This window comes from Physcomitrium patens, chromosome 14 (assembly GCF_059467195.1).
Source record: "Physcomitrium patens ecotype Gransden chromosome 14, ASM5946719v1, whole genome shotgun sequence".
NCBI classification, from domain to species: Eukaryota; Viridiplantae; Streptophyta; class Bryopsida; order Funariales; family Funariaceae; genus Physcomitrium; species Physcomitrium patens.
The window spans coordinates 2,622,757-2,649,031 of NC_143423.1; the positions used below are offsets into that span (position 1 = coordinate 2,622,757).

At 34.7% G+C, this 26,275-nt stretch overlaps 3 protein-coding genes across 15 annotated transcripts; all 3 read right to left on the reverse strand.

The window, feature by feature from the left end:
• Positions 1-627: 627 nt before the first annotated feature.
• On the reverse strand, positions 628-5,807 carry LOC112291221 (ornithine aminotransferase, mitochondrial). Of its 12 annotated transcripts, none has more exons than XM_090255602.1 (13): positions 5,734-5,807; positions 5,387-5,549; positions 4,944-5,086; positions 4,415-4,727; positions 4,004-4,112; positions 3,503-3,733; positions 3,120-3,279; positions 2,889-2,944; positions 2,385-2,537; positions 2,128-2,225; positions 1,853-1,933; positions 1,341-1,574; positions 628-1,139 (listed from the first exon to the last, which is right to left on the reverse strand). In XM_090255602.1, exons 4-13 carry the CDS (start codon positions 4,609-4,611, stop codon positions 1,121-1,123), a joined length of 1,338 nt encoding a protein of 445 aa, XP_090111728.1. In that variant the 5' UTR covers positions 4,612-4,727; positions 4,944-5,086; positions 5,387-5,549; positions 5,734-5,807; the 3' UTR covers positions 628-1,120. The 12 variants fall into 12 exon arrangements, with proteins under 12 accessions (XP_090111728.1, XP_024394126.1, XP_090111725.1 ...); XM_024538358.3 differs by having other exon boundaries at positions 628-1,201; XM_090255599.1 differs by having other exon boundaries at positions 628-1,201; positions 4,415-4,730.
• A 702-nt stretch (positions 5,808-6,509) lies between these two features.
• Positions 6,510-11,715, reverse strand: LOC112291220 (protein farnesyltransferase subunit beta). The gene is made up of 14 exons (XM_024538354.3): positions 11,556-11,715; positions 11,337-11,423; positions 10,624-10,729; positions 10,430-10,465; positions 9,964-10,046; positions 9,606-9,711; positions 9,246-9,310; positions 9,061-9,117; positions 8,836-8,908; positions 8,504-8,593; positions 8,186-8,261; positions 7,562-7,786; positions 7,002-7,264; positions 6,510-6,832 (listed from the first exon to the last, which is right to left on the reverse strand). Exons 1-14 carry the CDS (start codon positions 11,675-11,677, stop codon positions 6,578-6,580), a joined length of 1,644 nt encoding a protein of 547 aa, XP_024394122.1. The 5' UTR covers positions 11,678-11,715; the 3' UTR covers positions 6,510-6,577.
• A 6,427-nt stretch (positions 11,716-18,142) lies between these two features.
• LOC112291087 (non-specific lipid-transfer protein 4.3) lies at positions 18,143-20,292 on the reverse strand. 2 transcript variants are annotated; one of them, XM_024538068.2, is made up of 4 exons: positions 20,031-20,292; positions 19,051-19,404; positions 18,565-18,630; positions 18,143-18,364 (listed from the first exon to the last, which is right to left on the reverse strand). In XM_024538068.2, exons 1-4 carry the CDS (start codon positions 20,275-20,277, stop codon positions 18,264-18,266), a joined length of 768 nt encoding a protein of 255 aa, XP_024393836.1. In that variant the 5' UTR covers positions 20,278-20,292; the 3' UTR covers positions 18,143-18,263. The 2 variants fall into 2 exon arrangements, with proteins under 2 accessions (XP_024393836.1, XP_073394871.1); XM_073538770.2 differs by having other exon boundaries at positions 19,941-20,076.
• Positions 20,293-26,275: the final 5,983 nt, after the last annotated feature.

The following is a 26,275-nucleotide window of genomic DNA, read 5'->3' on the forward strand; positions in this document are numbered from 1 at the left end:
AAATATTAGACTAAAAAATAAAAAAATATTATTGAAAAAAGAGTCAATTTGTCTAAAACATAAGCAATTTCGTTTAAATTTTAGAAAATATATATATATATTTCCTCAATTTTTCTATTATATTATATTATTTTAATTATCATGTTATTCTAGTGTATTAAACATACTAATATTTGATTGTAATTTTTTTAATAGTAAGAGACATCAACAAATATTATTGAACACTGTTCAGATAAGCTTCTCAATGCTTGTGGCATAATATAAACAGACCAATAGCCAAAGCAAGTATAAACATAGTGCATTAAACTATGTAAACCTTTTTCTTAAATTTGAATGTTTTAAATTTAGCTTTACCAAAATTTGTATCATTTTATTTCTTTGATTTCTAAATTTTAGATCTAATTACATTTTTTAAATGATCTTCTAGTAAGACTCAAATTCAAATACTTCATTTAACATTATTATTAAAATGTTCCTAGATTGAAAATAAGAAAACTCATGTTTTTCAAATTTTAAGTATTGGAAATATACAGATTGAATTCAAAGAAAGGTTCTTAATGTAGTTCTTTTCTCAAGCATGTCCAAGAACTTCAGTATTCTCCATCTACCAGTTTACGCTGCAAAATATACAAACAACTAAATAATCTTTATACAATCTTCATATAATCTTTACCTACGTAAACGATTTGATCAAATTACACCCTGTTCTTTCACGCTACATAATTAAAAAGTTTAACCATATCCAGCACCAATGCTTGCAGTATGCAAATTTCTTGCAAACTTGTAAGCACTGAAAGCCATGTAACTGGACCATACAATGAAGACCAATACTAAAACTGAATGTACCAGTACCGTAAATAAACTAATATTATCATCAAAGCTTTACACACAAGATTTCGTATCACTGGCCAGAATGAACCAATGATAAATCAACTATAGTGAAACTGCTGCACAAAAAGGTTTAACAACAAGCCACCAATATGTCACATACGTAACCTGGCTCTCCTCAGTGAAGCCGACAAGTGGGCAACGAAGTGCTCAAAGCTCAGTCTCAGGCATGACATACTTGTAGCGTCCACAGCGATCACATGCATCAGGAGTTTTGGGTGGGGAGCGGTCTTCAGCATGAAGCTTCATATCTGCCAAATCGAATTCAAAAACTTCTCTCAGCGCCTTGCTTGCCTGTGCTACTTGTTCTCGCCTACACCCACAATTGAAATGTGAAAAATTGGCCAAAGAAAGAGCATGGACAAAACGCATTGCACCGTGTGATGAACATAAAAACTGATAACAGTAGAATGCAGGTTCACCACAATGAATTTGGGAAATTAGGAATGTACTTGATGGTGAGAGGTGGTGACAGCCGAATTATGTTTCCGTGTGTAGGTTTAGCCAGAATTCCTCTATTCTTCAAGCCCATACAGACATCATAGGCTGTAGCGTTGCCTAAATCTGCTTGGTTCAGCACCACAGCATTTAAAAGCCCACGACCACGAACTTCTTTGATTAAATTGGGATAGTCTTTTTGTATACCTCGTAACTGCTCTCTGAACTCCTGTCCCATCTTATCTGATCTGCTCACAGTTCACATACATCCTTTTTAGTCCACACACAGTTTCTACTTCCCCTATAACACTGAATAAGTCGTATCAAGGAAACGAAATTTTCACTATATTACATCTTAATCAGATGAAGACAAAAAGAGTAGCATGCAATTCTACATTGAGTGCGATCTCTTGTAATGCCAGTACCGACAAGAAACTCACAGTTCATAAGAAAGAGACGGTTAAAAATTTCTGACACAGGAATAAAGTGGAGAATCCATTGAAAAACGAGATTTGAATAAGAATACCTTTCAGATAGATTTTGTTCCGTGACCACTTCCAAGGCAGCTATGCCCACAGCAGAAGCCAACGGATTTCCCCCAAACGTACTGAAGTGCATATTCACCAAATACAAGCTCTTATCATAGACTCAATCGTCATCCGATCCAGCAATTTGTGTACTATACCGATCATGTAAAAGCTACTCGAAAATCGAAAGACCCAGAGGCAACATCATCAATGTTGCAATCAATAGTGTACAAAGGACAACCTATGAAGACGTTTCCACAAGATTATAACTTACCTGCCATGTTCGCCCGGTCGGATGCACAACATGATGTCCGCATCAGCAAGCACTGCACTAACAGGCAATACTCCTGCTCCTAATGCCTTCCCCAAGATCTGGAAAGTTAGAACTGGTAAGTTCTTATGTTATTACGACACAAAGACCCTACCTGTTTTGTTAAAGGAAAGATACCAGCGCATTAAACAGCTCCGATAGAAGAAAACATGGTGTTCAGTGTTGCTCCCAGGATTTGCAAAATGTTTCAATGAACCTACCACAACATCAGGTCTAACATCCTCCCAGTCGCATGCCAACAGACGTCCTGTGCGCGCGATCCCTGTTTGAATTTCATCGGCTATCATCAAGACATTATACTTTGTGCATAATTGCCTGACCTTCTTCAGGTATCCATCTGGAGGCATGACAACCTGTGCACATGTTAATCTTCATTTGGTATAGGTTTAATGAAAGTATTTGTTTTTGAGCATTTTATATTCGAAACAATAGAAGTAACAAAGACAGAACCTAACTCTGACCAGTATGAAACCCGAGCAGCTGGTAGGAGACTAATGCATTGATCATAACCCAGAACATCTTAGAATATACAAACAATGTTGTGCTACTGGACTAGGAACAAACAACCAGCATTGTACCAGGCTGAAAATCTCTACAATCAACATGCCTCAGATGATGATGTCACCACTTCGTAAACGAAAAAATGAAACCAACCGTTATGAAGATGACCATCAAATCAGATAAAATGACATAGAGAAAAATACCCCAGCTTCTCCTTGAATGGGCTCGAACAAGAATGCAGCGACTTTGTCTCCTTTCTCTGCTTGTTCAACAACAGATCATAGTGCAGCCTCGCTTACTTAAGCTCATAGGAAGTGCGAACCGAGCCAAGAATTAAACTTCCAGCTAAACTTATTAACTGCATGAGATGAAAATTTATTTGATACAAAGTAGAAAATAATGAAATGCCATGACACTGACGTAGTCGTTCTGACCTTGGAGCAGTTTTTCAAGGGCACTAGCATCACCAAAATCTACTTTTGCCTGACCACCCAATAATGGTCCGAAACCACGCGTAGCCTCATTATCGCAGCTCATCGAAATCGCTGCCATTGTCCGGCCATGAAAACAACCACAGCATGAAATGACCACAGCCTGGTACCCATCACACATTGCATGAGACGTCAACTTTTTCCAAGATCTACGTGATTAAGTGAACACCGCTACTGCAAAAAGAAATTTGTCACTTTTAGACAAGAAAAGAAAAGAAAAGGTCATTCTATTACTTCATTCAAGATTCAGTGACTACACTACAGGATCAGCAAGTAAAAGAAAAGGCGAGCGATTCCCAAAAACAAAAAGAAAATGATCGACATACCTCATCCTTAGAGATACCCTTTTTCTCATAAGCCCATTTCCTAGCCAACTTGATCGACGTTTCAACACCCTCAGCACCCGTGTTCATGGGAAGCATCATCTCGTAACCGAACATGCTTGTCAACATCTTGGCAAATACGGGAAACTTGTCGTTATGGAAAGCTCGCGAACTCAAGGTCAGACGTTGTGCTTGCTCGATTAATGCATCAATTATCTTTTGGTTCCCATGGCCCTACAATACCGAACCAATATATTGTTCACAGGTTTAAATATAGAAATAAAAAATAAAGAAAAAATAAAGATGAAGATGAAGGGTAAATAGATTAAAATATTAAGAATTAAATGATTAAATAAATTCGAGCATATGATAGGTAAAATACAGAAGATAATCAGACATCCCACAGCACAAAAAATAACTAAAATGAGATGCTCAAAATGAAATCCACTAGTATTCTAAAAAAATGGTATAAAATATAAAGCTTCAGTCTTCTAAAAAAATAACCTGATTCACTGCAGAGTAAGCCGAGAGGAAATCCAAGTACTTAGAGCCTTCAGGATCCCACACCTCCACATCCTTAGCCTTTGCAAACACTACCGATATAGGGTGGTAACTGAAAAATCCACGCTTAAGAGTTACACACAAGCACCCAAGTATTCATATTACCACAAAACTTATTGTGTTTAAGTAATAGGCCCGTAAGAATAGGTGCACTCCGAAGCAGAGGAAACTGCAGATCGAAACAACAACACCTCAAATAGACATATTCCAAACCAAGAACCAACAACTGTAATGAAAGACGTGACATAGTGACAAAGTAACTTATGGCCACAACACACGATGGACAAGAACGAAAAAGCAATAGCAACAAGGCTACGCACTGTCATGCACAGAAAAGGGAGTTTAACAACTCACTTGTGTGCACTAAATTTGTGCTCCATCTGAATAAGGTCTTCGGTGGAAAGGGTAACCGAAGGCGGCTGTTGAGAATCTGATGGTTGTGTGCTTGTGGATTGTGCGTGACTCTGAACAATAACAGGTACTCGACCTTGTAGGCGACTTGACAATGCAAACCTAGCAACTGTCTGCACCAGCCGCCCTTTCGATGCCATCTTGCCACTGAAAGTTCACCGCTTCACCAGCTTGCGCGTCCGATAGGATAAACTCAGGCTTCTACGATGCTTAATCGCACAAACTCAAACACCATTGATGAAGACACTGAGATTTCCTGCTAAGTAAGCGAGCGACTAATAAGATAGTGAATTAAATTCCATAAGCATTATGTGTCATTTAAGCGCATAATAAAGATAATTTTAACTACTGTCTTCCAGATTGCTGCGAGAACTGTCCTTTCCTCCTTTGGCCAATAGCTCATCCTTCTGAATAAAAGAAAAACTTACGGTACGATCACTACTGCATCGGATAGTGCGAGCGCTGTACACACCCGAACAATTGCAGACTCTTTGAAATCTTGGAAGAATGCAATCAATATTCAGGCTGCGTCAATTCCTCCGAATCCTCAATGGCAACAACTTGCCAAACGCTCGGCCTCAAACGTAAATAGACATTCCGACGTTCTCCTTATTTCTGCACAAGCTTGGCGATCAGGATTCAAGGATTATGTTCTTCGTCACTAATCAGCGATTTATGTGCTTCTCTTCCCGTAGATCATCTTTCTCCTCCTCAAAAACAAACTAAGCACTGAAAATATAAACTTCGATGTCCTGCTAAACTCTAATCCTGCTGATTGCACAAACTCGAAGAGTCGAATCGATTTATCACAACTAGCACGTGTCGAATCCTCGAATCACAGAGCGCAGGGTTTTCCAAAAAAAACCATTAGATATAAAGACTAAATTGACGAAGACAATAAGAAAACTTCCTAACCTTTCAATAAAACCCCACGAACCGTAGTGCTCTAATGTTTGGGGGCTGGCAATCGCCCTGTCTTCAACACATTAACAAAGAAAAACTGGTGCAAGAATGGCGGAATTGAACTACGAAACACAAAATTCAATCCCGTCGTTGAAATCGCTTCATTTCTCCGCAACTGCCACCACTACATCAGCATCAGCGTCCAAAAACCCTCTTCACCCGGCGGCCATCTCCCTGATCAAAAGAAACTCCTAAATTCTCCAATCTGTACGCAAAAGTAATGGCAAGAAATTCATGTATTCATCCAATTCCTACTCATCACAAGCATCCAGAGATCAACGCAGTCCGAGTGGCTTTACAATTCAATATGCCCATTCGCACTTAACGCAAGGCAGCCTCCTATTTGGCTGGTCTTTCTCTACACCGAATGAGTTATGTCAAAAGTGTTCAAATAAAGAGCGAGAGAGAGAGATATAGGAAGAGAAAACTCCATCCCCAAAGCTTCATTCACACGATGCGCGCAGCGTCTGCTCGCCGAATCCGATTATCCGCACCGTCGAAACTTTCACGAGTGGTTGAGACAGATTCATCGTATGGCAAACAAATTTGGAAAGTATTGAGAATGGGCTTTGTTTGTCCTTATCCGGAAGCCCACAGACAGAATTTAGTGTAGATTACGAGGCTTCAAAGGCGCGGAGCGATTTTGCAGGGCCCCACAGATTTTAAGTGTGAGTGCAAAAGCTACGATATGACGAGAATCCTAGTCAACTTCACACAAAAACGAGTCAGAACAAGGTCAGCCAGAATTAAACCATGTGAAAGAGGTAGGGTTTACAAGTAGCATTGTACGGGTGTCTGAATTCCTTGACAAATGGGCAGCTCAAAGTGACCTTTCAACACAGTTTTGCCCACTGATATGAACAGTAAGATGAAGGGAAATGCGAGATGGATTCTTTCGTAATGTGGAGTCAAGTTGGTAGCATTCCAGAGAAAGCGCCTGTAATCCGGTAACATGGATCGTGTCGCGAGGTGAGCAAAATATTCAACACAGAGAAGTAAAAAAATAGTGGAGGCAAATCTGCATTCAATCACGTTGAACTCCTGAGTGTATGTACACTGAAGAATCGGTCAGCGATTTAGAATATACAATAACCCCGGCTGTATATAATAGTGACTTCAAGGTACATCACAAGTCTTTGGGTTTCAAGGAACCCGACGGAAAGGATGATGCCTAAAGTAACGGATTGCATCAGTGTACTTGCTCAGAACTACGTTGCAAAGGGGATGCACAGGCTCAAGAAGGTTGGTGTAAGGACCAAGCACAGCTTTTGGTGGTGGAGGGGCATTGACGCGGTGGGATGCGCTACTCTGCGCTTGTGAGAGCCCACTGAGGCAGTAGCAAGTGTGATAATAATCCGGGGATTTTCCTGGTTTATCTCGTAGACCCCCGTCCAGTACCTGCAAAAAGGAACATTCTACACATCAGAAAACGAAGTGAAGCAAGAGCCGCTTCATAGGCCTTCACCTCACACTCAACATTAAACGTCCAAACAATTTCTACGAAAGCACGTAGAATTTGGCAGATTAACAAATGCCTGAGGATACCACTAATGGCAGTGCACTGTACCTGACAGCAGAGCAGTATGTAGCCTTGAAGTGCATGCGCATTGTAGAGAGGCCCGTAGAGCATTTGTTCGTTTTCATTCAATATTTGGTCCACAGTAGACAGCTGTGCCTGATTTGTGTTCCCGGCACCATCCTTAGCTTCCTTTGAAGTCTCCGAGACTTGATCTTCTAGTTCCTCAAAAGTCACAGAAATCGGTGCCCTTTTGATATTACGATCAACCACGGGGAAGAGCTGCTCAGCGGTGACAAGCTCACTTATAGATCCTGCGAAAAAAAAACGCGAACCAGCTCAACAAGAATAAGAGGTACAAAAAACATTGAATCACTATAGTCTAATTTAAACCCAAAGACGCAAACTCAAGATATCCACATCTTCACAAGTTGTAGGCCACCATCTAAAATTTCAAAACACCTACAGATCAATTAGCAATTATGAGAATTAATTACCAACTTTAATGACCCAGTCTCCAGCTAAACCAAGTGTCTACGTCCTTATTATAAATAAACCCGTAACATGCACCATTCAACCGAGGGCCAACTAACACTAGATGTAGAGCGTACCTCTTCTATTATCCTCCCGATGTGTGTACATTGGTGATGTTCCAGTTGGTTGGTGGTCAGTGGTCGTCCCATCGGTGGCTCTAGGTTCTGCATCTGCTGGAATACCTGCAGCTGTTCTCTCCTCTACGCTTTCACGGCTTGTAGGTGACACCTCAGAGCTGCCCTCCAGAGTTACCTTCGAGGAACTTGCAGAACTAGATGCAACATCTTGGTTCCAAGCTTCATCTGAAGAATAAAACTTCATAGAATAAGCTGATACTCCACTGTAGTTTGACATACTTAACAAATCAAAGAGTTAACTGATAGCGATAATTCACCAGAAACACTACAAATTAACCAGATGAATAAACATCAAAGGATGTAGAGGCCAGGAACTTTCTACAATAACTACCAGTATTTGACCCACAGAAACTGTGACTCCCTCGGACATATTACGCATATGAGGTATTACAAACCCAGAAAAGAAGACTATGTAAATGCCCCTACACGTAATGAATGAACCATACGGGACTTATCAAACATACAGTATAGAAAGCTTGTTTGAAACTACTATCTAAAGGTACGAAGTCAGGAAGAATTAACGCTAATCAATTGAGTCCTCAACAAACTGGGAATGTGTTGTACAAAGAGGAGTAATGGAGGCCAACTGCTGCCGGTTAAGCTCAGGCATTATGTGTTGTAATATTGAGAACACACCCCCCTGCAAAAAAAGTCATGAAATCATCAGAAATCCTATGAATAGAAAAGTTAAAAAGTCATGTTGATCAGACCAACGAGAACCATCAAGACTGAAGAGACACTACGGAAATATAGTTCAGTACAACTACATATTTTGAAAACCACAAGCAGAGATACATTTAAGCATTTGAAGTTTCCCGCAGGTGAACCCATAAGATACACGAAAGGCTCCCAAACGAAGCAAGTAAAAAGTCCAGAAAATACCTGCCAGAACGAATAGCACCCATCCACTAGCTTATTCGTGCGACCTCGGAAACCTCCTTCGACTTTTCCTTGACAGAACACTATCCAGTTCTATTTGCCAACCCAGTATTAGAAAGCTTTAAAAAAGATAGGACAACTCAGATGTAAAGATAAAAGCAAACAAACTATGGAAAATGCGAAAAGGTTATGCAGCCTTGTTAACGTAAGGATCAAAGTGCGATTTTGTTACTTTCAGATACTTAAAGCATTAGTTGATTTTATCCCCAAAAAGAAATATAGAAAAATCTCCACCAAAACAGGTATGAAATAATCATATGCAGCGTTTAAATTACCAGTAAATTAGGGAGTTTAATCGTGTTAACTTTATTTATCAGCGCAAGCGCTGATAGACCACAGAATGTGTACCTGCAAAATATCGTCTAAAAAGGACTATAAATACCTGGTCATGAAAATAGCGTGCGTCTGCACTTATAAGAACGAGAGAGAACGAGTGGTCAGTCCAATAATTTCTATAGGGCGAGCGGCCTCACTAATGACTCAAAAGGAAGTGCCCATACCCGCCATGCGCTTCTGCGTTAGGTTCACCACCAATGCCTCCCTCGTACGTTTGGCAACTACAACCACAGAAGCTAATTTAGCGAGGGAAAAGAAGTTTCAGATGAGCTAATAAAATTTGCAACAATCCAAACTTAAGAACGACTAGCATACTAGCAAACACCATCAAAAAAGACTTGAAACAGACCTCAAGATATAATCTGCCACCTTATCCACAATTTCTGGCACCATAATATCTAGCATATGTGCCACCTGAAAAAGTAACAAAAAGAAACAATGCGCTGAGGGAAACTATTCTCCAAGTTCAGCTTTTCTATGAATTCCGAAGATTCAAACCAGCACAAAGCTAAATGAAGAAAGAATTGAGAAACGACAACTCCTCTATTGATGCCTTACGCTCCTACCAGAATCTAAACACAACTTTGATAATTTGAGTTTAATGATATATTGAGTTTTCTCAAGTAAAACTCAAATCCATTGACACTATCCAGTGTGCTCTTCAGACAGTACAAGGCAAATGAAATCAATGGAATATGAGAAAACTTACAGAAATAGCAGTGTAGCAACCACGCACATCTACCTCTCCTCCATCATGCATCGAGAAACCCCCATTGGGTTGTTTCATGCGAATCAGGAAACGCAGCACCTCATTCCTGCTACCTGCATGTGCCTCTTAAAGATGGTATTCCTTGATATTTGGAACATACTAAATTACTTGTAATAAATAATGCACAGAATGAATGGAAGTAATTGACACAGAAATCATCATAATTTGTCAGAATTCTGTAGATAGTGCCAACGCTGCCACTAAGTATGCTTTTGATGAAATAGTTTAAGGCAGTATAAAACTTGATATAATCTATGTTTGATGTTGATGCTGGCGTTTTAGGGGCAAGAATTTGCACCTGTCAATAGAAGCCAGTGCCTTCTCCCCACCAATAGTAACGAGGGTATTCACAGCAGCATACGTAGTTGCTAAATGAGCTATCTGCAGTTTCAAAAATAAATAAATAAATACACTGAAATGTCTGTAAAGCAGCGACAAAGAACAATCTGTAAACGTAGATTTTTTCACTTGACATACAAACATAGTTGTGATCCAATTGAAAAAACAAAAACAAAAAAAAACAAAAACAAAAACAAAAACAAAAACAAAAACAAAAAAAAAAAAGGAAGAAAGAAAGAAAAGAAGAAGAAAAAAGAAAAAAGAAAGAGCAGAAACACCTGTACGGAGTTGAATGACATGCTACTATTGACTTTAAAAACAATTTGATCCATCATCTAGTCAGTTGAACGAGCCATCTTTCGATACGAACGGTCATAATTTGGACTACCAACACTCAACGATTGATATTTTTCAATGACCCATACCTGTCCCGGTCCGCCACCGTAACCCCCGTTTGGATCCTACACGCACATCAATAAAAACTTTTCAATGCATAGCGTGGAAATCAAAAACCCAGACTAAACACTAACATTAACATTCCTTTAACGTCCAGCTGGTGAAATATGGATATGAGAATTCTTTTTCCCTTTAAGCCCTAAAGCCAACAAAAAAACCATACCTGACATCTTGAAAGAAAGTCGATCGTACGCCTATCCATCCCTGGACCCAAAGGTTGGTTGAGCATCGCAAGAGAGTGCATAATCCAATAGCACAGCCATGGCCGACTGCACAAATCCACAATTCACCATCCCAATTCAACGTGTCATAATTTCAGAAATGCAACGTCGTTAACGTAGTCGCCCATTTGAGAAGCCATGCTTGCACAAGCAAAACTTCGATACACCTTTGAGGTAAAATGAACAAAGGATATTAAATCGATATAGAATTGAAGTTCAAGTGCTTGAAAATTGAGGAAATCCTCACTCTTACAGAAACCTCCAAGACAATGCACCTCTTACCAAAAAGCCTAGTAATTAACACATGCGAGACGGAGACAAAGATGCTGCAGAGGATAATTATGTCACATACAGCACGCGACAGTGCAACGGCAAGATAGTCGCAGAGCGGTAGAAATACAATAAACAGTTATCCCAACAAACGAGGCCCGATCCACAAAATATCTGGAAACTTGTAAAAGACTTGAATTTAAATTTAGGTCAATATAAAAAAACCTCAACCATTCCGTAATTGCTCTGTGGACATGAATCAAAGCAATCCTCGTAAAAATCTAAAAGAATTAAACAAGTTTCAACATTACAAAAAATCAAGAAGTAACTAAGCCTGGCATGCTGAGGCCACGATCAAACGCAATTCAACAGGTGCTGAGAATACCTCGAATCAAGAACGCTGTAGGAAGTCCCCAGACCACGGAAAGCTCTCTTAAGGTACTGCACGTGCTCTTCCCTCCAAAGCTCCAGCCTAACGACCGATGAAAAAATTTAAATGAATAAAAAACAACAATTCGTATCGTCTGATGATAAACGAGTCCTAGATTGACCTTAAACCACAATTCTTAAACTCAAAAAGCCACAAAAGGAGAATGGACGTTACAAGAGCGAGGTGTTCTGACTGGATGCGGAGGCGAACGCGGAGAAGAGAAGTAAGACAGTGTCCTCGAGCTCTTGCTGCTGCCGCTCTGTCTCGGAGCCAGATGAGACTGAGCTTGCCGCCATCGCCAAATCCTTCACAGCAACGCTGTAGCTCAACACGGGACGAAAAACCAAAGGAAAATAAAATGGAGGACAGTTCAAGAGTAAGCAATGGGGTACGACTTGGCCCCATCACCGATGTCGTGTCCAATACCGTGGACAGTTTTATTTTCGTGTAAGGGGGCCTTTCGCCGCGCACTCATGCCAAGATTGCCAATGGCAATACATTTATAAAGCCTTCAGTTTGGTTCTGCATAACAAAGGGGGAAAAAAAATAGTATTCTGTATATAATTTTTCAACTTTTTTCATGACCTTCTATTGGCAACAAAATTTGGTACTTACTTTATTAATTTGGTTATTGGGTGTGAATGATTTCTTTCTCTTTCTCTTTCCTTTTCTCCTTAAATACAATGTGTATGTAATGAAATTTTTGTTTTTATTCTAGTTATGTTACATTTTATATGGATTAATTTATACTTTGATTTTTACATGATCTTTTTTATTGACCGTTTTACATTTACAAATTTGTGTTGTGTTTCTAATGATTTATGCTTTTGATTCTTCCACAACAACTATGTGTGTATGTATATATATATATATATATATATATGTTTATTTAATAGATTCAAACCTTAGTCTTAACATTGTGGTTTATTCGACTGCATGATTTTCGGTAATTAAAAATTTATAACTGATCTATTAACTTGTGTTGTGCAAAAAATACCCATTTTTATTTCATGTCATATTCTTTAAGGTTGGAGATTTTAAATTTTCTTATGCGAGTGTGTGTGTTTTTTTTAGTTTGATTATATTATCACTAAAAAATTAGAATTAAGTATTATGGTATATTTTTATATAATTTTTCCTTTTCTGTATATTTGCAATGAATGTAGGTTTTCAAATAAATTTTCTTAAATATGTGTAATTATAGCAAATATAATTAAATTAATCTAAAAAAATATTTTATTTTATTATATTATAAGTTTAATAACATAAAATTATTTTTATGCTATATATATATATATATATAAGTCTTATTATATATTTTGTTCACTTTGAGGTTTAGGGTAGTCATATGATTTTTATTTTTAATATATATATATATATATATAACTATATATGTATATATATTATTTATTTATTTATTTATTTATTTATTTATTTATTTATTTATTTATTTATTTATTTATTTATTTATTAAGGTTTGTAAATTTTTGTAATATTTTTATTCTTTCCAAATAATTTTTTTTCTTAATTACAAAGCATGGATGAGAATTATTATGAACTGAATTAATAATCACAGTTCTTAATTGTGATGTTCCTTTTATGTACTTTTAATCTATTAAATGTTAAAACTTTGTAAAATGCTACGACAAAAAATAATACCAACACATTACATCATTACATTACAAAAAAAAAGTAATAATTCATGATAACTTGTAAATTCTAAAGATGTTTATAAATGCCAAAGATATAATAAAAGTATTGCATTTGAATAATTATTAAAAACTAAAATAAATGTATAAATAATATGCTACACAAATCTATTTGTTTAAGAACTGAATTAATAATCATTTCTTTTTTCTTTTTGTTATTGCAAACTTGACATATGGAGTTATTATAAGATAACATATAATATCAAAAAAATAATTGTAACCCCTTGCCTCTGGTCCAATACTCACAGAAGCTTTAAAAATATTGGAATTAAATAACAATTATCCATAATTAATTTGATGTTTATTTTTTCAAAAAATTCCAGTAAGTGTAATTCTTTTTTGTTTATTTTTTGTAATCATTTTATATTTGGTATGCTATTTGATTTAAAAGTATATCATTGTTAAATAAAGCCAAGCATTTACTATATCAATTCACCCATCATCATCTAGATTCTTAAGCTTTTATTTATTAGAAGTTGGATTGATATAATCATGGTTATTAGAATACATACATTATATGATTGTGGAAATGTGACCAATTATAACACTTTGCAATCAACAACTGCAATAAACAATAACAACCCTGCGCAATGTTTTTATCTTGATTTTACTTGTTTATCCTCCAAAAAAAGAGGGAGGGAGCATTATGTACTTTAGAATGCTTCCATTTTGAAATGAAAAACATGCTCAATATGCACCCTCTACCAAAAGGATCTTTTGATATATTTGAAGATATGGAACAAAACATTGATAAAGTTTTCCACACTTAGGGATATGTTTTATACAAACATTGTTTTGGTTGGCATTGCAGAGTCTTCAAATGTGGCAAGGATCACACCTACAATTGGCCAAATATAAAACTTAATTTATTAATGTAGCAAAGAAACACTGTTGACTAATTGAAAATTTTAATTGTATGTATGATATTTGCAAGCTAATGGACACTAACATTTAACAATTCAAAATAAGATATATAATCATGGACCTTTTGCATCTTTGACAAGCCAACTCATAGCTTATAGACTTCAAGTTACACAAAAAGAGATTACCATATAAATGCTTGCTACATGGGTAGTGCCAAAGAATGTAGTGAATGCATTAGACTAGAGAGATTGTACAAGTCATGTGATTGCTTGCACCATCTACGATGAATGCAAATATCTTTGTAAATTTAATCTAGATGGTTGTTCATCCATTTCTGCTCTTATGAAGAAATTTTGTGTTTTTGCATTCCAATACACATACACATACATTGGAAAAAAAAAGGTAAATTCCTTATTTTTTATCCAACTTCGATGTACATTACTTTCAAAAAGATATTTGTACAACACATTAATAGATTGTACATACAAAATCAACAAGTTTAGAATGCCCATATTACATGTTGTGGAAGCCACAAGCTTGAGCACGTCTTTTACTATTATAGTTGCATTTTTCTAAGAAAAAATCCAACCATTCATTTACTAGGTGTTAATGCAACTTCTTTTATTGTACAATGTCTTGTTATGTAAAAATCATTCTAGAAATGCATTGAACATCTGGTTGTAGAAGAATTTGATCTTAGCTTAAAGTTGAATTTAATACCCAAAACAATGCATAAGAAGTTTAAAAACACCCTTTGGAAATCTTGAACAATATAAGTAAGTTCTCAATTATTCTAAATACATCTTATTAACCTTATAAAATCCTAGACATATATTATCATATTCTGATTAATTCCAAATAAATTATAAATATTCTTTGATAAGCTTTAGCCAAATCCTAATTAAATTCTAATACATTTCTAATTTAATTATAATTTTTTATAAAACTTAAAATATATTCTAAATTAATAATAATAAAATCCATAAATATTCTAATCAAATCCTAAAAAACCCTAATCAAATTCCAATTGATATTAATCAAATCCAATCCAATCTTAATCAAATTTTAATAAAACTTTAATAAAATCTTTAAAAATTTAATTCAATCTTAATTATATTATAATTAATTCTAATAAAATTCTTAAAAATCCTATATAACTACATTAAAAAAATCTAATATTTTTTTGATAATATTTATAAATCTTAGTCCAATATTAATCAAATCTTAACCAATCTTAAGTTAGATTAACAATGTCATATCTAAAATTTGTAACAATTTTAAATCCATAATAATTAATAAATTAATTATTGATCTTTTACTTTAAAATTATGCACTTTTCAATCTTTTGGTTGACAATAAGCACAAAATATTTAAAGAGAGTCAAACTTACCAATTCAAAAAAAAAACTCATAATTTGCTTAAATGTCACCAACTTCTTTTTTCAACTCTAATGCTAAGCTCCCAATGTCAATACCTCTTTTCTGCATTGTTCAATTGTTTCCATAATTTTGAAAAATATTAGAAATCAAATATTTTGTTATTCTACGAGATTTTACCTCAATTAACTTAGAAAATTATTGCAAATCTTATAATACCATATTGGTCTTTAAAATTTAATTTCTCAAATACTAATCTATTTGTATTTCAATAATCTTTAATCTAATCATCTAAAGCTCAATTTATAATAAAAATTTATTACAGCTATTCATTTACAAATCCACAAATTTTTACTAGTAGATTTGCTTCAAAGCTCACAAAATTTTCTAAAATATAAATCCTTTTTATTTTCACAAAAATTAATGACACTTTCAATATTAATTCAGAGCATGCTGCATAATGGTAAAATATTAGTGTTCAATGATTTCCATATGAATATCATTTGGTGAATGTGCCTCTTTTAATGGTTAAATTAACATTGAGTGTATTTGTTGCTTCCACCAATCTAAACCCAATCTTAAGGAGCCAACAACTTCACATATCGTAAATATTGTTGGAGTAGTATTTTTTGTTTAATTTTACATCTAAAAATAGGATTTATTTTAAAGTTAGCAATAAAAATAGGAAAAAAAGGATTCTTAATTTAAATCTACTTCCTTAGAATCTACATTTTAAAATTATTATAACATTTTTTAAAAGAATTGCAAAGTTTACTTTTTAATATATGTGTGTATCATATTAGGTATTAATATTAATACTAGATAAAGTAAAAGTATAAAATATAATATATTTTTTTATTAAATTAATTTTTATAATTAAAATTTTGGTATTATTCAACTTACTTAAAATTAATATTTCAATAAAATAATTTTAAGATATTTTTTACAATCCTTGCAAAATTAACTAATATTATAGTACTTTTGATCTTTTTTTTTTGCACAATCTAGCACATAGCAATAAAAATACTAATCTATTATAAAAAAATTATTTTTGTAAAAAATATATTTTATCCGTTTAATTAATTAAAATTTTAAGAATTTAGAAGTTACATCTTTTTGTAGGCTAGAAAGATTGTTGTTTTATTCTTTTGTGTTTTTTGCAATAAAACAGATAATTTATTTATTTTATAACTTTTTAAGCAACACATATGATTTCAACAACAATTATTTGTACTACATTATTATATTTTAGTTGTCAAAAAATGACCAAAATATTTCAAAATATAACATATTATTTAATAATTTTATTCTAAAATATTTAATAAAATTTTAAAATTTTAATAGTTGTTTAGAAACTTATGTGTGATGTTTGCAAGGTTTTCTTTGTAATTTATTGCATAAAAATAGAAAATTCAATTATGTTGCTTCATACATTTTCTACTCTACCATAAAAAAATATTATTCAAAATTTATTACCAAGTTTTAATTTTAAAAAATAAATCTTAATATGTTTGGATATTTATACCTTAGAGTACTTTTGACTTTGAATACTTTGTGATAGTAGAAAATTCATAAAATTATTGCCCATCTTTGGATAAATTCATTTATTCATTCATTTATGGAATAATACTAAATACTATTAATTTACTGAACTATTTTTTACAATATGGCAACAAAATTTATTTCTTGTAAGTACCATCAAATTTTCTTCTCTATAATAGTAATATGTACAACATAAAGAACACCTATTCAAATATAGTTACCTTCTGCTATCTCCTCTTGTATAATAAGCATTGTTGACTTCTCTTTTTGTTAGATGACATTTAGTTTTAGCTGTAGAGTAAATAGTCAAGTTTTTTTTTTTTTTTTTTTTTTTTTTTTACCTTTTTTTACTAGGTGAAAACAGTCTTCCCATTTCAGCATGAGTGTCCATGCACATCATAAGTTAAGAAGATTTAATGACTGCCTCTACTTGGTGGAGGTAAACTTGTCTATCTCTGAAAAATATGTATAATAAACTACTGCTACTCTTTCATAAAAAAACTGTAAACTTCCGATGTCTCACACGTCATGCTCATTTCCCTACAGATCTCCAACACAGTGATAATACCACTTAGCTCCTGCTACAGCTCTTGTTTCAGTTCATCTTCATTAAATGAAGTTGCCCAGATTGCATCAAGTCTAGACTATCGAGGTGGGTTCGGGGATCAGCCTGGCAGTAGAGGCTGGAGGGGGGGGGGTGCTAAAGAGCGCACCTGCGGTGGTTGTGAATGCTGCCAGAGAAGTTCCACCGTCACCCATCAATGGGGTTATCAATGCCATGGACATGTACGGGGATGCCTGTCTGTCCATCTAACAGGTTGGTTGAATTTAATACATTCTGTGCTGTGTCACTAGCGAAATATGGCACCAGCGTGTTAACCTGCCACATACAGCTTTATCACGGGAGGAGATCATGTAACAGTGGTTGCAGTCTATGAGTAGGAGTAGCCGCATCATGCATTCTGGCAAGGATATAATTGCACACAACTGTGTGTAGGTGTCTCATAGCAACGGTAGGCCAACATTAATGGTGGTAGAGTTGCATGGCATTGGACGATTGAGCAGCTGGACAAGTGGAAGATATGCTGTAGTCTGTTACTAGCTAGCTGCGGCAACCTTAATGGTAGGGCATTATTGCGGCTACGAGGAAGTGAGTTGTTATAAAAGATCTATCAGTGAGGATATTATGGGATGAAGCGAATGCAAGAGGGTTGTTCCCGACACTGTGGCGGGTTCATGGTTTTGGACACTTGCGAAACTACACTGCAGAGAAAGAAAAAGTTGCTTGTTGTCTGTGCAACGCATACATTATATCAAAGCGTTCCAATTTTTTTGCTAAAAACAACAAAAATTTCAATAACTAGCTAACATAATCTTGTCACGTACACTTCTCAGAACAACGCATGCACTCCTGCAATGGCCAAGGCCATTATCCAGCTGCTCGGCAAAAGCCTTGAGACATCACTTGAAGGTCCGGGGGCTGCAGCAGGACCTGTGACATTAAAAGATAGGCCACGAGGATGTTATTGATTTGACGTTGCAACTGTGAGTGAATTAAACGGTTTCGAACACGTTGCACATGTCGCACGACTTCGAATGTATGACTTTTCTTCACTTCCATCCCAGAACTGACCTAAAAAATCTCCATAATAAAGGACTACCAGTGTACTTGAGAATGATGATTGTGACTACCTGAAGAACCAGTCATTGGTGTCGTAGTTGTGCCGGCCGGTGGCGAAAGAGGCAAATTCGCCAGAGCTGCACAATTTGCTAATAAGTTTAGGAAGGGCACAGGCAAGTAACTCGCAGTAGTTTAAGTCAGACTACCCGAAGCAACACATCCTCTGGAGAGAAACCTGGCCAATAACTTTTCATCTATTGGTAATGAAATGACAATGTCATCTCTTAACTGATGAGCGACAAATTCACAAACAAATGACGATGTGCAAAAATGAGCTACATCAGACAACATGGAACTCATGCCGGCCATACATACATAGTTAGGTTTATAATACTGACAAAAGTTAAGTCAGCAGCTTCGGTAGACACTACGGAACAGAACCGTTCATAGCATCAAAATTTGGAATAGTCTTTGCATTACACCGGGGCACTGTCTCATTACTGATGCGGGCAAGAAACTACGAAATCAACTCGTTGATGATCGAAAGACATTCTTACCGGGACAATTTGTGGTCACTAAGGTGATCGAGCAATCCTTCGGAAGGCTCAAACCTTTGGTAATGTTTACAGAGGACGCTGCACTACTACTGCCGTTGAGCTGCGTGATCAATTGACACAGACAACTGGGGCTGTTGGCGTTCAAGGTACTCAATCCAGAGCAACACTCCTTGGGTGGCGTCGCACCTGTTCCTGTCACGTACTCGAAGCACGGCGACAAACTCGCCGTAGCTGCATTGCAGTCGGCTGCGGGAGTCGTTGCCGGAGTCACACCCACCACCATCATCATCACCAACACCGTCACTGGGATAACCATCCCCGGCCTCGACATGGCTACCTGAAACAAAACTAGAACTGCAACCAGAGACTCACAATCAGCACAGAGGAGAACCCAACTCCCAGTTTCTCCTCCGATGATCGTGTGTGTCACAATAAGAATAACACTAGAAATGAAGGCCACAAAAACAACAGTAAACGAAAAATCTTGCTGATAAACTGAACAAACGGAACATAACTTCTAACGAGACGCCACACGATGGTAACTCGAGAACGTAACATGGCTACCACCGCAAATGCCATGAACCTCAGCTCAGATGCAACAAACGGACGTTCACAGTACCCAGACTACACCAGGGGGAAAAAGCTTTTCAGAGAATGGCATAGACATTGCAGCACTTTGAAACCGATAGCAGCTCGATAAATCACTTCGCTAGTACAAACTCAACACAATTAAGAGCTCTCCACATAACATCACTTCACACAACCGTGATACAGAAAAACCCTCGCCAAACAAAACTAATCAAAACTAAACAAAACTAAACAAAAACGTCACGACATAACCAACTTCAACGTGAGGAAGAAGGACGGCACCCAAAGACCTCACGAAGTACCTCAATGAAAACTACGCTTCAAAAAGCTACGGCTATAGGCAACAAAAGCGTGCATGTCCCGAAGGAAGTAGGCGAAGGAATCAAGCAAACCTGCAGTGGAGACGAAGACCACAAGGAAGACGAAGGGAGCTACGGGAGTGACAACCGAGAATTGATCTTTGTGCAATGGGGGTATTTGAATATCACCACGAAGCGCCGCTGGTTTGAAATACCAAACAAAAAACAAAAAAAAAAAAAAACAATTTTTTTCTTGGGGGGTGGATGGGACGCCAGCAAAAATACAAATTCGGCGTGTGTCCGGAGAGGGGCACCCACACACACGCTTATGGGGGATCATGGAGCCTGCCTGCACTTAACCCATGGTTTAGTTCCAGTGTGTGTGAGTCTGTATGTATTCATCCATGGGGTTCATTCATCCGTAAGGGATGAAAATTCCACTAGCCATGGGTGGGATGGATGGATGTATTGAGACAGGCACCAAAGATGTGCAAAGTACTGCTGCTACAGGGGTGAGTTTCTCTGGCACAAGCCAATTAGGGCTTGACTCATTTGGGAACAAGAGCTTCATTTGTTCCCCTTCCCCTTTCTCCCTTGGCTTTGTCCCATCTGACAACAAAAAAAAAAAAAAAAAAAAAAAAAATCCACTAGAACTATATATATATATATATATATGTGTGTGTGTGTGTGTGTGTAAATAAGGGGATATGTAAGTGTTTGTCGTCAAAAAGCCAACACCAGTGAAAACCACAGCCATCATTTCTTGTGTGGTGTTCTCACTATGTCTCTTCAGGAGCAAATTTTTTCCACTGTACTGGGCAAGTTAGAAATTTTTATAACTGGGTTCTCTCATACATTCTCTATTAGAATGTGAGTGCATTCACTTCCATTCTCGTTAAATTTTTCATCATGTGAATGCTTTTTATTGGATTAAGAAGGATGATTCTGAATTGTCACTAATTGGGTGTGCTATATAGAGTTAAAACAAAAGCTTCGATGTAAATTTTCTAATTACTGTTATGACGTAAATACATTCAGGTAATTTCTTTTGTGATGTAAATGCTTGTACTTAACAACTACTAATAAAATATAAATGTTATCTACAATAATTTAATCATTATTAGAATTAGAATTTCAATTTTTAAAATTTTTAAAATTTTTAATATTCAATCCTTATTATTTTTATTACAAGAGTATTATTTATATATCTATAGCTACTTATACAATAAAGGACATATTTATGATTTAGTCATAATTTGAAAATAAAAACTATTATAGTATTAAATATTATAATTTAATAAAATTCATATATTATATATCAAATAATGCAATTATACTTTAAAATAAAATAAAATTTGTATTCTAAATATATAATGTTAAAATTATATACTTATATATATCTATATATCTATATCTATATATATATATATATATATATATACTAAAAGAAATTAACAAACTTATTCATGTACTAAAATAGCACTCTTATTTTTATTTCTTTCCATTAATATCTATAAAGTCATTTTCATGTCAATAATATTAAAATTATTATTTTATTAGATCTTCATTAAATAAATGTTAATTATTTACTTTCACTTTTAATAAAAATCTTCATAAAACAAAAAATACTCGAAATATACTAGCAAGAATTTAACATGTATAAAAAGACAATATTGTAATTTCTTCTACAGATAAAAATATAGAATTTTTAAAAATAAAATTATCTATTTAAAATATATGCTTTTAAATAGAAAAAAAAAATATTGTTGTGGAGCAAAAAAGTTAATTATACGAAAATATCACAGAAATAAAATAAAAATAAAAAATTAATACAAAATTTTATAAAATAATATTTCTAAGAAGGAGAAATTACAATTCATACAGGAACAAACCAATTTAATGTTAGAAATAGTAATTAGAAAAAAAATTACATATTCTTTTAGAGAGCCATATAATTATAAACACAAATATATTTAATAAGCATTTTAAATCAGTTTATTGAATAGATTGTGAAGTAATTAAATTATATATATATATATATATATATATATATATATTGATTCGGAACAAAAATATATAGGAGAAATATTATTTTAGATTTTTATTCAATGTAAGCTATTTAAAATAATAATAATTATAAAAAGAAGAGAGAAATAACCAAAAAAAGTAAGGCCTTCTAAAAACAATTGGCAACACAATGTAAATCATGTTTTTATATCTATAATAATATAAATTATTAACAACACTTTTAAAAGTTAACAATAAAAACTAAGTGATATTTATAATGGAGAATTTTTTCATAAAAAATAGTAAAAATAAATATTTAAATGACTAAAATATTTTTAAAATTTTAGAATTGTTATTAAAACAACTATAAAACTTTATACATGTTTTTTTTCAAACAATAATATGCTAGGCAATACATTATAAATAAAAAAATATAAATTTTAAAAAATCTAAATACATATATAAGACATGCAAACAAAAAATACTTTTATCCTCTTATATCATATAATATTGAGATTACTCTTCTTAGATATAAAATTTAGTTTAAAAGTATGTGTATTATAATTGTCAGAACATGTAGTAGATTAATGCAAAGAACTGAATTATCAATGGCCATTCATAAAACTCTAAGCTAATTATTACAAAATATCTATATCTTTAAACCTTAACATCAATCCATAGCTATTTTGTTGCAAATCTCAATGATACATTAAATTAACTTATAGTGATAAAATATATATGTATTATATATGTAATATATATACATTATATTAATCTCCATATAAATTATACAAATAGTGATAAAAAAATATATAATATTGTTAGCATGATAAATCTTAAAATCCTAGTGAAAAAACAGATTCAAGAATGTTGTTTGAAAAAAAGATTTTTTATTTTATTTTTATTTTTTTTATTACATTGTAAAATAAACCTCTTTATTCAACCATGCATATATGTATGTATATATGTATATATATATATATATATATATATATATATCCACACACTTCATAGGGCTATGGTTCAAATTAATGCACCTTTGAGAAGCCCTTGTGCCATCTCATCAGCTTGCTTGGGATAATCAGCCTTGCAACCTACAAGTATAATAATAAAGATTATAATTACTGTGAAATATTCACGATGAAACATCGCAATCAAAATACGCGTGAATGAGAACTTCGCACGAAGCTATTTCATCACTGTGGAGGAATATCCTGTTAACAAACAAACAACCAAAGTTGCCTGAACAATTTTCAATCGTAAGTCGCCAGCAGCCACAGTAAGACAGAAAGATTAAGAGCTTCAAATCTTATCCAATCTCCTTCCTAGTTCCAGCAGAACACAACAGCGATGTGAATTCAAAATAAATTTTAAGTGAGAAGTGGATCGGTGGATTGAATGCCCAGTGCCTCAGGACTAACTGATAAGATTACAAAACATGGATCATAATACTGAAAGAGTTGATCTATGGTGCAGGGCAACCATGTTGACAAATTTGCTCAACTTGCGAGACCTCGCCCGATCTACGCCCTCCAAATAGATCCACGCTCTCCAAGTAAATCAAGTCCACGAATTAAGGATTAAATTTCAACAATATTGTTTTGCATGCAAAACAGAGATGTGACTAGATCATGTCCGTATTAAAAGGCAAGCAATACTTAGACTACGAGCAGTCAGAAACATTCTGCAGAGAGAAGCATATACACACGTAGCTTGCATGGTATTTGACACCATGTGTGCTTGCGAATTAAGAGCAATGATGCTTGTCAGGATGATATTGCGAAACATGTCCAGGCTGAACCCTGGTGGTATCAGCCTGCACGTTTGAATTACGAAATCTTCCTAACCAATCAAAGTCTGAGCGGCCTATCCTCCATTGCAGGTTGCTTCAAGGCGAAAAGTCCAAACAGAGCAAGTGCTAATTGTATGAAGACCAAGTGGGACTTTAAAACGATTCATCGTTACCGATCTTTTATCATTAAACCAAAAAACCTAACGCACTATTGAATACACTATATCACTTCAGACAAGGTCCCTAGCTCTGTAATGTAACCAGATTTCGAACAATTTAATTCAGGCGAGACCTGAAAACAAGAAAGACAGCTGTTAAGCAGACAATGCAAGCTCAACAAAGTTCAGCAAGAGCCGTGTGAAAACATCCAAGCGAATCTGTGCAAGGAGATCCAAACTTCTATTCCACACGGATCCCGCCAATCGTACAAATTCGAGGTTATCGCATCACAGGCTGACAGGCGGCAACACATCTTCATCAATTGACAAACGGAGAGCCACAGTATTCTGATCTTCATGTTCGAATGCACACGCATTCTAATACCATGCAGAGAAAATGCTTCTAACCTCCACCAAGACGAATATGACGGTTGAGTTGTTGTGAAGCTCAACAAAATGATCGAAAAGCATCCATCAGCTCTACGCAACTGTCTCGTCACCCGACGGTCTCATCACGCACGGAGCAGGTTTGAGGGGAGTGGACCAAAAAAATGAATAAAAAATGCAATGAAATGTGAGGATAAGTTAAATGCTACATGAAGTGAGTATGATGTGTGTGAAGTATATCTATTATATAAAACAGCTCATTGTGGACAAACCAACTGGATAAACAAGAGGAGACAAAAATCATCTCTAATTGGCTACATGCATCATTCAATCATCATTGTTTTTATCAAAAGTTTTGTTTCATTGTTTCTATCAAAACTTAATTTCACTTGCTGATTCACAAGGCCTTGACATGCATGAGGATATTCTGCTTATGTTGCGAGATATTGGAATAATGTTTTGTTCACACTACACGATATTGTGTGTGCATGTAGGTGTATTGGAATATCATGTATGCAGAACATTATGTGTGCATTTGTTTGTATAGTTCTTCCAACAAAATCTCATGAGAGTAAATTGACACACATTTAAGGTAGAGTGGAATCTAATAAGAAGGTTGTAGTTCTAGATCACTTGGGCTAAGTTGATGTGAGGTAGCAATGCACATCTAGAGATGTACTAGATTGAGTGGAATTTAAAGGTCCTAGCCACAATGACAATGCAAAGTTAGATTTTTCTTGAAAAGAAAATTTTATGTTTTTTTTGTACAAGTTAATATATGTGACTATTCATTGTCTTCTTTTATGTTGGGATTTTGATTCTAATATGATCTAAAAGATATTTTGTTCTATAATATAGTTGTTCTATGAATCATCTCAATTATTAAGAGCTTGGCAAGCACTTCTTTAGTTCCAAATTACATACAAGCTATGTAATTTGGCATAGCCAAGGTATACTCTCATAGCACTCTCAAACAACAACTAAGAATGCTTGAGTAGGACAATGCATAGGAAACAAAGAAATGCCTTTTAAAATATGTATCTATATACATGCATAGTACTATAGTAGAAGAACATGTTTTAATTCCACAACTAAGCTATAATTCTAAAAAGATTAGTAGTGGTTTAATTTATATAGTAGGCTATCACGGACATATACATTTACCTCAATAGTTACTTATATGATTAAGTAGAAATAGGTAAATATAAAATAATTTTATAAAGTCTTTTAGAAAAGCTTCCTAGAAGCTTCATAGACACGGTTTTGATTTTAGATGTCTTTGTAGGTTAGAAACTTGGCCAAAAAGCTAACCATATATTGGTAGCTTGTGGAACAAGTTATCTCCGTATAGTAGCTTGTGGAACAAACCAACTATGAGGTGCATACATAGATAACTTGCCTTGCAAGATAAGACATGTGGCTAGCAAAGTCAACACATGTTGAAGGTCCTATAAGACATTGCCACATAGCTCTTAGTTAGATAGTATATATGAAGACAAGAGTGAAGCCTTCCTCACTCTTCTCAATGCCTTTCTAGTCTTAGTCTTGTTTCAAGACTTTTTAATCTTCTTGTTTTTGGCAATAGCTATTCTATTTAATATTACATCACCTTTTGAGTGACTTTGTGGTTCTCTTTAATGATAGAAGAGTATATTCAGGATTCTCTTTCTTCAAGATTTATGTCCTTGATAATTTGACAAGAGTGCTAACATATTGTTTCTATCTTATTTTAGAAGTGAGTGGATTACTCTACTTTCATTGTTGTATTTTGAAGGTTACAGACTACCTACCTTTAAACAAAAAATATCTTATTTTTTAACATTGATCTTTTCCTTAAAAAGAGTGGATTATCCTTTTTTGTGGGATTTTTTTTAGAGGTTGTGGATTACCTTCCTCTAATTTAAATTTTGAATTCGTTTGAATTATCTATAGAAGGAAAGATTATGGATGCTACTTTCAATAGAAGTGAGAATAGATTTGTAACTATGGCAGAT

Bases quoted from the DNA above. Each gene is read 5' to 3' on its own strand.
- LOC112291221 (XM_024538358.3), bottom strand. From the start codon at position 4,611: ATGGCATCGAAAGGGCGGCTGGTGCAGACAGTTGCTAGGTTTGCATTG. The intron at 2,538-2,888 runs GTATTTTTCTCT...ACATGTGCACAG, and splicing joins CCATTCAAGGAGAAGCTGGG to GTTGTCATGCCTCCAGATGG. The intron at 2,226-2,384 runs GTAGGTTCATTG...CTAACTTTCCAG, and splicing joins ATGTTAGACCTGATGTTGTG to ATCTTGGGGAAGGCATTAGG.
- LOC112291220 (XM_024538354.3), bottom strand. From the start codon at position 11,677: ATGGCGGCAAGCTCAGTCTCATCTGGCTCCGAGACAGAGCGGCAGCAG. The intron at 8,262-8,503 runs GTATTTTCTGGA...CTTTTTTTGCAG, and splicing joins GGTGCTATTCGTTCTGGCAG to GGGGGTGTGTTCTCAATATT. The intron at 6,833-7,001 runs GTACAGTGCACT...TCCTTTTTGCAG, and splicing joins ACATACTGCTCTGCTGTCAG to GTACTGGACGGGGGTCTACG.
- LOC112291087 (XM_024538068.2), bottom strand. From the start codon at position 20,277: ATGATCCCCCATAAGCGTGTGTGTGGGTGCCCCTCTCCGGACACACGC. The intron at 19,405-20,030 runs GTTTGCTTGATT...CTCTGGTTGCAG, and splicing joins GGTCTTCGTCTCCACTGCAG to TTCTAGTTTTGTTTCAGGTA. The intron at 18,365-18,564 runs GTAGTCACAATC...TTAATGTCACAG, and splicing joins ACCAATGACTGGTTCTTCAG to GTCCTGCTGCAGCCCCCGGA.